The sequence below is a fragment of the Salvelinus namaycush genome, chromosome 18 (assembly GCF_016432855.1).
Source record: "Salvelinus namaycush isolate Seneca chromosome 18, SaNama_1.0, whole genome shotgun sequence".
In the NCBI taxonomy this organism is placed as follows: domain Eukaryota; kingdom Metazoa; phylum Chordata; class Actinopteri; order Salmoniformes; family Salmonidae; genus Salvelinus; species Salvelinus namaycush.
The window spans coordinates 19,293,023-19,310,852 of NC_052324.1; the positions used below are offsets into that span (position 1 = coordinate 19,293,023).

General features: G+C 42.0%; 1 protein-coding gene across 2 annotated transcripts in view; it reads right to left on the reverse strand.

The window, feature by feature from the left end:
• The window catches only part of LOC120063195 (LIM/homeobox protein LMX-1.2-like), a 57,097-nt gene extending 41,099 nt beyond the window's left edge, over positions 1-15,998 (reverse strand). Inside the window, exons 1-2 of one of the 2 annotated variants that reach the window (XM_039013410.1) lie at positions 15,863-15,998; positions 14,960-15,146 (exon numbers count right to left, since the gene is read on the reverse strand). In XM_039013410.1, the coding sequence (XP_038869338.1) occupies positions 14,960-15,146; positions 15,863-15,998 (323 nt within the window). The remainder of the gene's footprint in view (positions 1-14,959; positions 15,147-15,862) is intronic. The other variant, XM_039013411.1, reaches the window with a different exon arrangement.
• Between the last annotated feature and the right edge of the window lie 1,832 nt (positions 15,999-17,830).

A 17,830-nucleotide genomic window follows, 5' to 3' on the forward strand; every position in this document is an offset into this window, starting at 1 on the left:
AAGTAGTAAATACCATTTGGGCCAATAGCTTCAAGCTCAGCTAGATTTCAGCAATAAAAACATCGGTAAACAGAGAAGGCTAAAACAGTCAGATCAATTAGGCTTCCCTAGCCGACAAACCCCAGAAGACGGCTGAGTAACAGAACCGAGTCATACATACACAAGGCTCTTGTCTGACGTTAAAATGCTTTATTCACACCGTGTGCTGCTCAACGTTTCCTCACAAACCCAGAAATGCAGTGAGAATGAAAAAGCTGTCAAACAAGATTTTCATCCAATCAGTGTTCTGTTTCAGTCCTCGAAAGAGAAAAAAAATATTACAGAGCAATAAAATAAAGAGCCATAAACAAAACATACTGTATGTCTGTGGTGTGAAATATCAAATGTTTCTGTGAGTTTTTTCCTCTCCCTACTTTTAACTGCTATTGTTCTTATGCTTGCGTGGTCTGGTTTTAATTTTCTGTCTTTTTTCACAGCAATAAAGAATAATATAATAAAGAAATTGGCCTCTCCCCGGCATGGTTTCTCACCGTGGGATGAGTCGTAAATCTGATAGCATGATTAACCGTGCATGACAAAAATAAGGCCATTTTGTTTATTTGTTCCTGTTTCCTTGCCTAATGTCCGTTCAACAGGGCTTTGATCCCTCTAACCTTATGGATCTCCACCGTAAACACTTACCTTCTCATGACACTTTTAGTACCATGAGGTTTGATGCCAGGCATCTGCACGGAAGTCCAGAAACAGATAAAGTCACAAGGCACAAGAACATATCGTACAACCAGCTCTCCTGTTGAAGTGTCTTGGGATTATAACATTACACTGATGGATAAAGGACATTCAAGGACTTTTTTCAGTTATTGCATTTCTGAAGATAATGTTGGACAGACGTTGCTGTTGTGGGGAGGTTGGATCTTGTGAAATGTTCACTCATCGTGACATTATGCTATTCACAGGGAGATGACTGAAGCTTTATCTGTGCTGCAAAGATACTGTACCTGGCTTCTCTTGCAGCCAAAATGCCAGCTACACCCAATCTCAGGAAAAGAACTTCATCTGAAGCTTTGAAAGGCATTGCTCAATAACCCACAACCAACCTAACGCCCTCTGCCGTGAGGCATCTCTACAGATTCAAAGGGGCAGTTTAGACATGACTTTTGTTCAGAAGAATGTTACTAAGACTGCTTTGATACTGCCGACAGACACATTATCGTAAACAAGTCGGTTCTGACCCTGACTTATAATTTTGACCTCGATACTACCATAGTAATTATATCGATACTACAACACTGTCGGTTAATCCTGAATATAGAAAACATCCGTAGGCTAATAGAGCTCATCTACTATTATACATAATATTATACACAACTCAAACACACACACACACACACATACACAAAGACCACCACAACAAAGCACACACAGCACACAACAATAAAAGCAAAAGAGCTCCCAGTAGATTTGCAGAGAGAGAGCATAGAGAGGAGATTTTTTATCAAATGCAATCGCAACCAGGCTTGGACTTCTCAACCTGTTAAAGGTCCACAAGTTTCTTTATCCCACACTGAGACACGTGCCATGGCATGACATTGCCCTCTCCTCCTCCTCTCTGCCCTCCTCTGCCCTCCCAGCCCCTGTCACATGCCCAGGCAGACAGCTCCAGAGGAACACTCTGTGATGTGCCTCTCTTTCCCAGCAAGACTACAAACATTCAGCCCGAGGGCATAGTAAGCAGGTCACTGTGCCTCACTCAAGACAAATGTTCCCTTTCGTTTTGGTTTATTTATCCCATCAATAATCATAATAATCAGCAGATAATGCATATTTCTTCCTCTTTCAACCATGTGTTCATGCCCGTGTATATCAAAGACGCAAAGGAATAATTATAGTAAATAAAAAAGAAATACAACCAGAAAACGAGGAATGAAACGTGGTTGCTAGGCAAAGGAAGAGTTTCCTTTAGCAGTTGCCAAGGCGCCATTAAATGTTATGGGCACATCAGGGCCCACAGAGCATGTTGGTCAGCACAGTGGGAGTATGACATCTTACACTGTGCAGGTCTACATTCTGGACCGAGGAGCCAGCTTCAAAAGAACTAAACCATCAAGAAAAACAGAGTTTGTATGAGGCTACTATGGAGCCAAGCAGCACTCCTAACTTAGTTTGGCAATTTTTTCCTATAAGAGATTAACTTAGCTGTGTCTTCAGGTAATTGTTTAACAAGGCAACCAAAATCAAGAGTGTAAGTCCTGAAAGTCACTCAAATAATAATAGTCTAATATTGTACAAGAAGGGTAAAAAACTCAAACAAGGCAACAGAAATGGAGAACTACTGCCCATGAGGGATGTTTCAGAGCCACTCAAATCCTTGTCAGAGCAGTTTATTACTTCCCTGAAATATCTGGAAAAGAGAAGCCACTGAGCAAAAGCAAACTGTTTTAAGGACTTAGGGTGTAAATCTCTTTTAATGTTGCTGATCTGTGTGTAAGCGGCGCTTCCAGAAACCACTCGCTGTTTCTAGCACCCCACAACTCCCTCATCAAATATTGCAAATTCTAAGCGGTTTTCAAAGTTAGAACTGCTGAGGATGACTCTGCCAAGAGTCTGTCGCATTCTCTCTCTCTGTTTTTTTTGTTGTTGGTTAGAAAAGCCATAAAAATTCTTTGCTCTTACCATACATTACAGCTCTGCCTCTGCTTCTATTTTTACTGTGGTTTCAGATTCAAATTCCACATTGATAATAATCAATAGATGTGACATATCTGGTCAATTGAGTATTTACTAAACAATATATACATTATAACGTTGATCATCTGCATCATCTGCCAATGCAGCAAATCTGTCCAGGCAGTGACCCCCCCATCTCTTCTCCCAGGTTAGGTCATAGTGGGATGTTTTTCTGTAGAGGGTCCTTCCTCCTCTCTCTCTCTTATCTTCCTGCCATCTCTCTGTGGGACGATGGTACATGACTCCCTCACTGGCTCCAAAACCACACGCCTCCCCTGGACCCAGATTTGCTGCATGACTCCATGTGTGTATTCTTTGAGGGGGTGGGGGGAGTATATATGTGGTGTTTGTGTGAGTTTATTAGTGCCAGGATATGGGAGGGAGGGAGGGAGGGAGGGAGGGAGGGAGGGAGGGAGGGAGGGAGGGAGGGAGGGAGGGAGGGAGGGAGGGAGGGAGGGAGGGAGGGAGGGAGGGAGAACCTCTCTGGGATGTCTGCATGTACACTATCTAAACAAGACAGTCATCAAACCCTAAGCAACATCACCGCACTATTAAGAACCCTGACATGACAATTACTCCATCAGACAACACACTTATAATAATGACGATCCCTATGCCAATGCATTTTTATTTATTTAACCCTTATTTTACCAGGTAAGTTGACTGAGAACACATTCTCATTTACAGCAATGACCTGGGGAATAGTTACAGGGGAGAGGGGGGGATAGGTGAGCCAATTGTAAACTGGGGATGATTAGGTTACCGGGATGGTATGATGGCCAGATTGAGAATTTAAAACGACATCTAATCTCTTAACTTCAACTACATCAACTACACTACTATTAGTAATCCAACGAAGGGCATTTAGAACAGGAAAGAGAGGAGGAGAAATAACTGTTATACTTTTCTTTCCTCTGTATAATTTCCATGTCAGAGTTGAGGTGAATTTAAAACCTGTAATAAAATCATGAACAGCAGCATGTGTGTAGATGATCACTCTCATGAGAAATAGTTGTGGAGAAATAGAAAAGCGTATGTTGCTTAGTGTGGCAGGCACCAAGCCTATATTTCATGCATGACGTTGGAGAATGTTAATAAGGATTAGAAACATACTTCAAGCTAATGTACTTTTCCTTTGCAAGGCCAACAGTATTTTTTACTTCTGTCTCTGAAAGAGAGGGACATGGAGTGTGCCAATTTACAAAGACATACAACTTCATTCATTGGTTATAAAGAGAGATCTAATATTTGATAACATTTATAAAATATTAGTGGAATGTGCAAAATGGTATCTCTCTGTAGAGTCTTCGAGAGATCTCTGTAGTATCTATTCCATTGGAGCTGACATGTCAGAGGGCATGCTCTGACCCGAGTGCCCCTTCAGCCGGTGCATGGGTTCTGGTTAGTGTAACTGGTTTCCAGCTGAAAGCTAAAAGAGGCCTTCATGTGGAGATGTTATGTTTCCAAGGAAAGATGGACCAATTAATCTGATTATGGTCACAAATCCTACAACATGTGTAAGCATGTCTCTGAGCATGTGGGATACAGATGTTTTTGGGGTATGTGTGTGTGTGTGTGTGTGTGTGTGTGTGTGTGTGTGTGTGTGTGTGTGTGTGTGTGTGTGTGTGTGTGTGTGTGTGTGTGCGTGTGCGTGTGCGTGTGCGTGTGCGTGTGCGTGTGCGTGTGTGTGTGTGTGTGTGTGTGTGTCAAAGCCTTCTCGGTCTGTTTGAAAACACAACAGCAGAGCACTTAACGGTTTTAAACAGCCTCTTTTCACTGGCATGGCCATGAATATGTCTATTCTGAGGGCAATCCTTTCGTTTTCATGTAAGAAATCTGAGTCACTCGGTCTTCCGGAGGGGTGTGTGTGTTGTGCCACTGCAGGCTGGCTGTGCAGAGGGGTGAGCGGAAGGGGAACGAGGAGCTGACAGACAGGGCCTGATACTACACCTCCACCGCAGGCGAATCCCCAGCTAACCCCTGTGCTGAAAGCCAGGATGTAGCACTCATCCACAGGCCATAGCCCAGGAAGGGACAGCAGGGAGAGGGCCAGCTTGCTGCTGATGGAGGAGGGCTGTGGTTTGGGTGGCACGCACCGCTTACTGCCTCCAGAGCCGCGTAACCGGGAGGAGAAACCACAGACTGTGTCATCTGCCAACACCGTGTCCAATGCCTGGCTGTGGGACAGATCCACTTCAAACACAGACTTAAACATTATGCACACATTCACTCACTCACTGTATGTACTACACAAACACAGATATGAACATAGTATACACACACACACACAAATAGTCACATTGTAGTCATGCTTACAACTACCCCCCCCAACCCAAATGTTTCATCAAAAAAATACATCTACATTCAAACAGCATCTGTGAAATATCTGACACATTTCAAACAAATACAGTTGGGTATACTGTAACTGCTTTCAATTTACTGTAGATACAAACTGACTACAACCCATCTGTCTGTTGTGTTTGAGTCTGCCAATAACAAGTCTTATATTACCAGTTTGTATAGAGCAGAGGACTCTCCAGTCCCAGTGTGCACACTGCAGTGGTGTAGAGTAGACTGAGCAGAGGGAGAGAGGCAACTCATGACCCCAGTTCCACACTGTGCAAGAGAGGGCCCCGGTCAGAGCCAGTGCTGTCTCTCCAGCTGGGATCACAACGCTAGACTGAGGCTTGGGTTTCAGAGCAGGACTCCGGCCTCGGGGTGTAGGGGTGGGATGCCTGACACTTGTGCCGGCAGGGGCAGAGGCAGAACCCAGCGGCAGGCCTGCAGGACTGACATCAGACAGACGCCCACCCCAGGGGGCTGGGCCCGCTCACCCGCCCGCTCTCAGGAGGAGGCAGCGACAATCACAGGGGCCCAAGACAGATTGGGCTGCCATAGGGCTGCCATAGACCACACATTTGCCTTTTAAACTGCTGAGTTTGGATTTGCATCCCACCACAACGTATTTCCATCGGGGGGGGGTTCCACCTCACTGACTCAAATTAACAATCTCAATAAGGCACTGGTATTAAACTAATGCAAAAAGCCACAGGGCCAAAGAGAGCCAAATCAAAAGAGATTATGGGGGATACAGTAAAAGTCGTTGAAAATGATGATATGGCAATAACTGAGCAAATGAAACGACATATGGTAAGTACATCAAGTCATCCAGAAGCCATTGAATAAGATTCACACTATTCTCAACATAGACTATTGAATCGATATAGTGACAGTTCTGATACAAAAACCTAATTATGTGTTTCCTATTCAATGTTCTTCACACTTTCAACAGTATGGAGACACAAATATCTTAATTTATACAACGAGTGGGTCTAATCCTGGATGCTGATTGGTTAAAATCACGTTCCAGCCGTGTCTATTACATTACTTACCACCGGCTAAATTTATGATGGCGAAATATCTATTTACTGTTCCATCTCACTGTACAATCCACTGTCTCATAAGCCTTAAGTATGTTTTTCCTATTCAATGTTCTTCACACTTTCAACAGCATGGAGACACATGTATTTTCATTAACACTTCAAAACAAAATATATCAGAATTAATGTTCTATCTCATTCCGTAAATCATCCATATTTCATCCCCTTATCCAGTCCTCTCCAAGGTGCAGGATCATTTTGCAGCTCACGAGTGCTGGAATTTCCCAGGAAGATGTATTGTGGCTGTTTTCTGGGAAATATTAAGATCCAGCCAGCAGCGAGAGAAGGCGAGGAGGGGGGGAGGAGGGGGTCACAGACGCTCAGTATCATCGTCTCTCTGATGATGAAATGCCTCATATCCCAGTTCTCTCTCTCTCACTCTCTCTCTCTCTCCCTCTCCCTCTTTTTTTCTCTCCTCTTTCTTTCTTTCTTTCCCTCATTATTTCTTTGTTTCTTTCTTTCCTTCCTTCTTTCTTTCTTTCTTTATTTCTTTGGCTCTACCTCCTCCACCTTTCTATCTTTCCCTCCCCATGCTTTGCCTGCTTCGTTTTCTGTGTATATTTCTTTCTTTGTTGCTCTGTCCTCCATCTTTATCTCTCTCTTTCCTTATCCCTTACTTGCCTCTCTTTCGCTCTATTTTTTTTTCTCTCTCCCTTGTCCCCCCTCCCTTCACATCAAACATGGCGTCTGTCTTCTCCAGGTCTCCAGGGCAGAGTCCAGGGTGGGCAGCGCAGGCAGCCACTCAGTTCACTAGTGAACACTCTCCCCTGTCATCACCACAGTACCACAGAGCCTCCACATCTGCATTGTCTTACACTGGTCATCTGCACTCCACACCCCTTCACCACCCCCTCCTCCCCCTCTCTCCCACTCCTCCAACTCCTTCATCTATAGCATCCAAATACTTCCCCTTGCAGCTTTTTGAAGCTTCCATGGGTCACCGGACCCTGAGCACAAATAATTTTAGCTGGTTTTGGGGTGGCTTACCAGAAAGGTTGGGAGAGACAACGAAACCCAATCTGCAATGTTTTCACTGCAGGGTTATTTCTCTTGCCAAGACAGCGATGGTCAATCAGCGGTGATCCTCAAACAGAGAGGTTTAGGAAGCCTTCGCTGGTCTACATGTCGTCGTTGCAGTTTACTTAAACCTTTCTCCCCTCCTGCTCCAGGGGAATAGGCCAATGGCATATTTAGAGTTCCTGACAGCCTGCTGTGTCTGGCTTCAGGATTCAGCCCCAGAACCACGGCACTGGCTCTCCTTTGATAAATAGAGAACACAAAACATCTCCTGGTTTCCAATAAAACTGAGCTGTTCGTTTTGACAGTGTGACACCTCACTTGCCGTCCTTGTTGTTACTGAATTATTGCCCATTGAGCAGGGGAGCCAAGAAGTACTAAATATGTCTGAGACCCGTCTCCTCTGTGCAGAAAACAACCCTTACTTCAGTTGCCCCAGCACTACATATCTAACCTATACCCTAAAAGATTGTGGAGAGAATGAACTTCAGCCAACACTTTCATTAGCAGGCCAAAACTGTAACTCTATGAGGTGATAATTGTCTAAACATTCATAGTGTATACACCTTGGAGGCTACTCTACAGCTAGCATTCATAACACCTCTGTACGCCATTGGCCTGAGAGATAGAGGGTGCTGATAGACAGGACAGTAAGCCAGGGAGATGAGCCAGAGCAGTGCCAGTGAACTGCCCACCTGCAGCCTATATCAACTCTGAGACGGGAGTGGAAAGAGGCTGGGGTGGAATCTGAAGGCCTGGTTAAAGTAACCAGATTGTTTCAGTGCATGTGATCTGCAGTCTAACAGACTTCCAAACAGTTGAATGAGTAAATAAAGTGTCCCCAGGGGACTCCTGCTGGAGACGGATTACCGTAAGAGTGTACACAAAGGAGTCTAAGCCCCACAGTACCCAGGGAGCTGCAGACAAAAGCCAATGTTGGGGTTCTACCAGGGAACTGGCCAGGTTTATTCATCTCATCCTGAATTGCACCAACCTCCTGCTATAGCAAGCCATGCACTCACACACATACACACAAAGACATACTGTACATGTGCTCAGGTGTATGCACACACACTTGCATGTACTGTACTTACATGCGCACACACACACACACACACACACACACACACACACACACACACACACACACACACACACACACACACACACACACACACACACACTATAATGGATGTTTGTGGGTGTGTATGTGTGCCTCATAAGATCAGTCTCATGCCCACTTGGCTGTGGAAGAGGGCTTAGGGGGAAGTTGGGGCTGTGGCATTATGCAGCCCCATCCCATTCTGCCCCATTCTTCCCCCTCTCTGGACCTGACACAACTAAAGGGATTAGGAGCCCCTGTTTCCGTCAGGGCCTCCACCCAGGACAAAGCACTCCACAGCTTAATGTCACAGTCTATGACAAAAGTACAGATCTCTGTCAGTCAGCTTGGGCAGAAATACCAGTGTTTGTAAACTAATCTCATTAAGAGATGAACAAAAAGAGTGGCAGAGAAAGATGTTTTTGTTGTTGACTAAAGTGTGTTTAATGACAAGTGCTAACGTTATCAACGTCAGATCACATACATGTATGTGTACATGTACATTCCTACTGAGTATGACATATACAATTAATCAGTGAGTGTAGGTAACAGTAATGATTTATGAGTTTTGAGTGAATGTACTGCTACAACGAAATATGATTACAGACTGCACAAGGGGCAGAAGAAAGAGAAACAGAGAGATAGAGAGATGGAGAAAAATACACTGGTTGAGGGTAAACATACTGCTATGCACAGATCCTCATGTGGTGGTGGAATGTGTGACGTTAGTGTGAGAGTGCGCCAAGGGCACACAGCAGTCGGACTGCAGCACTTACCATCCTGATGCCACCCCTTTCTTGTGTATCTGTGAAAAGCCTACGTGTTGGAAAAACATTCCAGTGTGATCACATTTACGGAGTGCAGGGGGCCAGCTCTGAAATCCTGAGCCAGAAGAGGCCTTTTCTCAATTCCACATGCAGGTTCGACTGGGGTGCTTGTAGAACAGGCATGGACAAATTGGTTGTTCTGCAGATACAGTACAAACACTAAAACATTATTGTAAAAAAAACAGCATTCTAATTATTGATCAAATTTTTCACATCAATCAAATCAATGAAAACAGCCATCCTAATATTTTTTTCACAAATTCACACGTCTACTAGTGCCATTAACCCTGTCCATTTTTCCTTGTATCTTCTCTCTAACGCTCTCTCTTTCTCTCTTATAAAGGGATAACTGCAGATTTAGCTTTTTTATTTCAGTCTAATTTGTAGATTGGATTAAAACATTTTCAGTATTTTTTGAATAGTTGTCACCCTCTGCCAATGATCCCCTTAGGAGTTGAAGATGCTGATGGAAATCCCTATGTTCCCAAGCCTTTACTCATCGCTGATTAGCATTCCTGTCTGACTGACAGGTCCCACTGACTCCCTCACTGGATCTCTAACTTTAGGAGCTGAGGTTAACTTGTGGCTACCAACAAATTGCATGCTTGAGTTGCTTTGCCCCCTTTGCTATCATTCTGAGTAATGTGAGCCCACCAGGCAGTTCCCAGTACCGATTCCGACTCCACTCCTCCTCAGGCCAACAGCTCCCCCACAACAAGCCACAGAGGCGTAGCCCCACATCCCTACCCACCAGCCTGGCCTCTTAAGTGGTGATGGGCATTAACATGGCTGAGCCTCTGTGGCTTGCCAAAGTATCTTGCTAGCTCGTCCTTTTTCAACTGCAGTCATACACATGCGCAAGCATGCACACACGGACAAATGCAAAAAGACACAAAGACACACACACACACACACACACAATCACACACTGTGATTAAATGAACAACTAAGCCTATATAACCATGGTTGGGATGTTGGGAAAAAAATATTTATAATTGAATGTGGGTGGAAGAGAGCATCTTATAATTGCAAACTCAATTAACCATTGGGAAATGCACCAAGTAAATAAGAAGTGCATACGGCATTACAAATAAATACCCCCTAAAGTACCATGAACAGGTCACGATGAGTAGGGGGAAATGGTTTGTACGTCATGAGATGACAGATGATTGCATCATATTATGCTGCTGGGACAGGCCAGGCAATGTTGACATAAAACTCAATACTTCCTTACAGAGGAACACAGCTAGACCAGTCAGCTCCTTGCCGCGCCATGCACTAAGAATCCAGGCAAGCTGAAGCAATATTATCCAGCTTACGGCAACTAACGTTAGATTTGTCTTTCTGCAGGGGCCCTCTACTTCTATACCAGCGCTAGCCATAGCCACTCCATCATCCCCTTTCTCGTTCTTTTGGAAAAATTAGAGAACAAAGAACGTTACGTCTTGCAAAATACGTCTCTCTGTTTTTGACCTGGCTAGTCCTCTATCATATCATCAAATGCACCATGACATAGCTACAGTATAGCCAATGTGTAAGAGTAACTTTGTCCTCTACTCCAGAATGTCCCCGTACACAGGGATAGAGGCGGCATGAGAAAACCTTGACCATTTTGCGTGAATCCCTGTTCACACCGAGAGCAAATGCCACACAGGAGTGTCGTACACTACAGTGAGTGGAACACAGAGTGAGTTAGTGCAGCTAGTGTAGAAACCTAGCTGTCAGCATGTATCCACCACCCCACATCCTGAACACAGCTAATTAAAAAACAACATTTCACAGGAGGACACGCCTAACAGGCCTAAAAAGCACCAATCAGCACACCAGGGGCTCGTCCAGTGCTGATAGTAAGGGGCTCTGGTGTCATGTGTTCAGTGGTTTGTTATAATAATGTGCATAGTGACTTGAGCAATACTGCTGCTTCAACATGTATTCAAATAGTGGATCAAGTGGTTAGCAATATAGATTAGAAATTGTAAATATTGCAATAGATAGCAGAAATATTTATTTAGCAAAAAAATGCATTCTAATGGAAATATTTCACTAGATCTGTTGCCACCTATCTGCACTTGTCTGAGCATCACAATATAATAGTTTGCAACAATATATTTTCAGAAATAATACACCTTAAAGGGATACTTCGGATTTTGGAACTGAGGCCCTTTATCTACTTCCTCAGAGTCAGATGAACTCGTAGATACTGTATCAGTTTTTCTCTCTGCGTGCCGTTTGAAGGAAGTTTCTAACTAGCGCAATGACTGTAAGTCTATGAGTATCTGCTAGCATGCTAGCAGACTGGAAGTTTATGGGTATCTGCTAGCATGCTAGCAGACTGGAAGTTTATGGGTATCTGCTAGCATGCTAGCAGACTGGAAGTTTATGGGTATCTGCTAGCATGCTAGCAGACTGGAAGTTTATGGGTATCTGCTAGCATGATACTTGGTTAGGGAAAACGCCCCTCTCGGGGAGATACATGTGTCCTCTAATGATGTCTAATTGAACTCCCAACACCAGGTCAGAAGCAGCTCTCAAGGGGATGGTGTATTTCCACTCCACTTCTCACACATCATCTCCCTCCCCACCGACCGACCAACGACCACCTCATGGTTTCTACAGTTACAGTTTCCACCCAGCAGACAAATAAACCGACCATACCTATTTGCTTTGGTTAGTAGGGGCTTTACATTGTCACCTGTCCTAGTCTAAAGTACTTTGCATACAATCTCAATCATGTATGGAGAATTGAGTAAGATAACACATTTTAAAAGTCACATGACATTATATAAATGTACAAAGTTTTGCATTACATTTTCCATGTGATTAATACATAAAAACATGTAAAACATTATTGGGGCCAGTGGAAAATGTCATTAATATTCTGTATTATATCCATTTAATTTTATTAAAATGTATTGATAAAAAAAGTGAAAAAGCCAAATTTCGAAATTCTTGTAAACTGTGCATTTGTCTAATGTGTAAATCTTCTATTTAGTAAATTGTGAGAAAAAAATATAAACTTCAACATTCTCTACCATTCTGAAACTTAATTAAATCCAGTTGTTTATATATCAACAGGAGAAAGTCTTAAGAACATTTAAAGAATTAAATCCTACCCTAATCCTATAATAAGATTATTCATCCTAACTCTGAGCCAGGTTTTGTAAAACTATGTTGGAGGGAGAATTAAATGGGACACACAATCATACACTTCCTTGGTATGAACATAAAGCTGTAAATTGTGCCAAAGGTGTGAAAATGAACATTTGCCAATCCCTTGATTTATGGTAGCCAGAGATGATTATGGGGCATGAATCATTTGCTGTAGGAATGTAATTAGGCACCTCTCCCTTTGTATGGCAAGGAGCCTGCCTTGCAGCTCATGGCAGTTTGTGGGCTGACAAACGCATCTTAAATTGGTGTCATAAAAGTCAAAAAGGTGCCAATTACACCTCTAAGTATCCCATCAACGCAAATGAAATAAACAAATAAATACAGATAGTGTTGTGTACACATGGGACCCCCCTGCTAGTTGTTGACCTGAGAATGATGGAAGGTGAAGAAAGGGAGGCTGGATGGTGTAATGATGGATAATAGTATGGGTGTACATGACAGGAATCAGCAGGTTACTGTTTAGAGGCTGTGGATACCCTGGAAGGTCACAGCATTACAAGGGTTACAACACTTCACGGCCAAAACAACACTCCAATTGTGAAAATAAACTACTGCCAGTTCAGACCTCATACACAATTTCACACACGCACGCACACACACACGCGCGCGCGCACACACACACACTATACGCAAACACCACAGAGAGAAAGGTGGTCAAATAACAGGATCCCTCTCCGTGCCTGCCTGCACTGTTTGTCTATGTCACTGTTTCCTGGCTGTATCTCCCAGGCAATGGCATCCCGGAGCTGCTGCTATGAAATTCACATTGTTACTACTAACTGCCTAAGGTCATGTTGGATAGAGCAGGATGAATAGCAGACAATGAGAGTGATGCGGGGCAATAGATGTAGCTCATTGTTTGATTCACGGTATCTACCAGAGAGCTATAATGTACCAGTGATTGAAGTAGCAATGTTAAAAAGCTCTGACACAAAAAGTTTAAAATTGAGTGACAAGCATGAAGAGCACTGATGCAATGAGTGGGAACACAGGGCACCCCTAAGTCCACATGCTACACAAAGACTGTGCAGGGAGAATACACTTTAGCCCCCCATCGAGACAACAGCAAACGCCATCAGTCAGTTTGCTTCACCATTGTCAAGGCTTTATTGGATGCGCGCAACGGTAAGTTTTCGATATCACGCATGCATGTGATCTGCCACAAAATATCATTACTGCATCCATGTTCTTGCTGTTGGTTATAGAAAAATAAATAACTACATATATAAATGTATTTTTAAAAATAGTTTTACTATACATTTCCATTGACGTTTAATTAGTCTACCAATTAAACGTGTCCAAAGTAAAAGTTTTAAAGGTCATAATGATACTTATGAATATTAGTAGTAGTAATAATAATAATCATCATAATAATGATAATCATAATAATAATAATATTTTTAGTTCGCAGAGTGTATGGAGAACATTTACGCATGCCATTGTTGCTTTTCGCAGGCCGTTTTTGTTATTTAAAATGGTCGAATGATAACCTATTATTCCTATAATCTAATAAAGGAACAGAACTAAATACAGCATTTTCGTATATAGGCCCACTATATTCACAAAAAGGCTTGCATCTCCTTCTAGTTCTTTTTTATAATCTCTCTCTCTCTCTCTCTCTCTCTCTCTCTCTCTCTCTCTCTCTCTCTCTCTCTCTCTCTCTCTCTCTCTCTCTCTCTCTCTCTCTCTCTCTCTCTCTCTCTCTCTCTCTCTCTCTCTCTCTCTCTCTCTCTCTCTCTGTGTGTGAGTGTGTGTGTGTAATTATTACAATGACATAGGATTAATAACGAAATAATATCAACAAACTATTCAAATGGGTGGGTCTACAATGTTTGGGTTGTTGTTTATCTTGAAACGAGACAAAGGCCTACGCTGCATTAAGACCTACAATTGTCTCAAATATTTGCATTAAGAAAAAAATGCGCTCCGATGTTGAATGGTTGAGGTTACGACATGAATCATGCCGTCCTACTACCATGAACAGGGTTAGGCTAAATGCTCCACTGAACGCTGCAGTGACTACCATCAGTCTCCAATCCAACGACAAATTAAACACTTGCCGCAAGAGATCCACGTCATAACAATATAAAATATAAACGAAATTGCAGATAATAAAGTGCCACTAAAAACCAACTGTTCTGTGACTGACTATCATTTCGACCAAGTGGTGGACACTGCATAGGCTACCTACATCAACGTTAGAAAATAATTACGACTAACACTAACGTGAATTGAAACTGTCTGCCTGTCTGCCTACCTGTTATCACACGCCATATAATAAAAATAAAGAAAATATTGAACAGCTTAATTTTTTCAATTATAGGTCTATGATAGACGTAAATGTTACCCATGTTTTCTAAAGAGCGATATAAGTCCAGGCAACTGACAAGTAGGCCTAACGGAAGCGCGTTTCTGTGCTTGCGCAAGAGGACCGCATTCGACCGCGTGAAGAGTGAAATTATTGGAAAATTGGACACATCAGCTAACAGTGTAGGGCTGATGACTTAAATTAAATCAAAGTGGGTTATTCTGCTGCAATTCTGAAATGGTTGGACACACTCTAAACCAGAATTATATTCCCAATTGGTTATAGGCTAGGCCTAGCCAATGCCTATTGGTGATTATCCTTGCGCGTAAAACAACCACACAACATATATAAGTATTATTGTCCTTACTGTTGGTAGTCATGTTTGCAGTACAGTTTCCTATCCCGGAAGTAACAACTGGTAGTGAGAGGTTGTTGACACACAGCGCACTGCAAACACTCCTCGTGCCATGAGGAATCGTTGACTCTCATCAGAAACCGATCAGATATTGGACGCTGGCATCCTTCACATACAGATCGGTGATGGTATTCTGTCCCTAAAATGGATGCAAAATAAGTTTAAATTCAACAATAATATTCATACTAGCTCTATTTTTGTATTTCTTTATTTACAATTTAAATGTTCAGTTTAGATATTAAATATGAAGTAATAGATTATAAACATGTCATAAACATGTAACTATAAAAGAGAAAACACATGCAGTCCTTATCACACTACAAGACCAGGTTGTAGGGCCTAGTCTAATAACTACAACGATCATCGAAATACAGACCTGGAGTGCTTAGTGAATGTGTTTAAATATCTATACCAAAACCACTAAAATCAGAAACGATAAGGCCAGCTAGCGGTGAAAATATTTGTTGAATGTGATAGCCTATGCACTAACAAGCAGCAATCAATTACAGTAACTTTCACCAAATTATTTGACGTAGTAATAATTTCACAAATGAATGAAACAGGCTATTGTGTCAGAGTAATACGGAGATCGTGAACACAGTGATCAGTCATTTGTGTTATTTGTTGCTAAGAATACAATACATTCATATTTAAAATTACATCTAAAGAAAATGGTAAAATATATCAAATGTTAAGGTAGGAGGCCTACGGGTCATGAGAGGATATAGTGGGCATAGCTGCGGACATACAATTACAGCAATGGTGTATTCATCAAAGGTCTCGTATTGTGTGTGCTATCTGCACTCTCCGGCTCTTTTAATACTATGGATGCAGATGAAACTAAACAGGACTTACCAAGCATGACTCCAAGGGTAGCTTGACGATGGGGATTATCTTCAATCTTTATACCGTCTAACATCCTTGGGTACTTGGAATGGTTTCTCTTCGAGAAACAGCGTTCCAGTGACTTGGGACCTGTTGCAATATCCATAACAATGTACTGTCAGACGTGTTTTCGCTTCAAATCCTAGCTAAAGCCCACACTATTTGCTGAGACTACTCGCACACACACACATACACAAACAATGTGTGTTCCCAGATCGCTAACTTAAAAATAAAAATAAATAAAAAGGCGTCCCAATGTTAAGACCGGTTCCACTTTTTGTGGGGCTATCCTAAGCAGAATCTTCAGATGTCACAGAATCGTAAGAAGCGGCAATACATTTGACAAATACTATTTTGAGCAGTCACCTGTTAATTTGGACTGAATACGTTTCGGCTATCTTCTTGTTTGCACCCGCGCGTGGCCAGAAGAGAAGGCTATGGAGGAGGGACGTATCCGCTCAAGACTTTTGCTTCTAAAACAACAAAAACAACAACAATTGTAACTCCAAGAAATATGAGTGAAATGTTCCAATGGTAACTCTTCAAATACTATGCCCCTCGGTCGGATCCCTGCAGCTTGAAAAGTCTCAGACCAAGATTGAAGCCAATAGATCCTCCTCCCACCCCTCCGTGGTCACGTCACTTTTTTTTGGACTATTTACTGACATTGGGATGCTATTGGTGCTCACTGTTGGTGCGCTCTAAAGAGTTGAACTGAGTTTCGGCTACCACTTTGAACAAAGCTATAGACAATATGGTGAGAGAAAAAAAGTACAGTCAGTGTACAACAATTATAAAATAGACAACTCAAATACTGTACATAGTAAACTAAAGGTATATCAAGTAACTTGCTACGACCATTTGCAAGATATTTTTATTTAGTTAAAAGTGTACTATTGTTAAGATTATAATGTAGTATTATTGTTTTGATGATGATAATGATGATGATGCAGATAATGCTTATTGTTATTATTGTTATTATTATTATAATTATTATTATAACTACAATGGTAGAAGTAGCCTAGTAGGCCTATTGTTGTTGATTTTGTTGGTGTTGGTGAGGATGATGCTTCTTCTTCTTCTCCTCCTTCTTGTCTTCATATAGGTTAGTAAATGCTTTGAAATCAAGTATTGGACCATCACGCGTTCGAAGTGCACATGCTTTGTGGTATTGTGTCCACTACAAAGACTTGAACCTAGTGACCCCTCTACCGCCGACGCACCTGGCGATGGGGTGACGATAACTGAGCAGCGTGTAGCGTAGATGCCGTAGCCTATACTGACTTTTTAAGCAGTAGCATATATCCATTTGCAATGTATTTTAAAAACAGGATGGAACCTTTTTTTACGTCGTTCATTCATTCATTTAGAGCTATCATTTTAACAATATAGGTTGATGTTAAATTGTTAATAATACTGTCGCCTAATACATTATGAAATGCGACCTGTTTGCCTGTACACCTAATTTGCATTAGCTTAGTTATTGTATGCAGTTGGATATCCTTTTCTTGTTGGTTGTGTGCAACCCGAAAATGTTATTATTATGGTGTAGTGTAAAATTATACTAAACAATTATGCATTACATTCACAACATTTAGCAAAAACAAATAAGTGTAGTTATACTAATTATTCATACTGACACAATTATGGTGTTCTGTGCCGGACACAGGCCATCATTATAATTCAGCAGAGGGCTGTTCCTTTCATCTGTTTTTATCAATCGCAGGTGTCCTCGGTTGTGACTGAGATGCACACCGATTTATTCATGACAGGATGGCTCAGAAAAGCAAGCCTTGGAATCGAAAATAGTATCCCCAACGAAAAAAAAGAGGCACATTCCTCAATTCTAAATTATTCCCAATTTCAACCAATGATACACATGTAAAGAAAATAAACCATGTTAAACCATTAAATTAAATTAAATGCAACGAGTTTCCA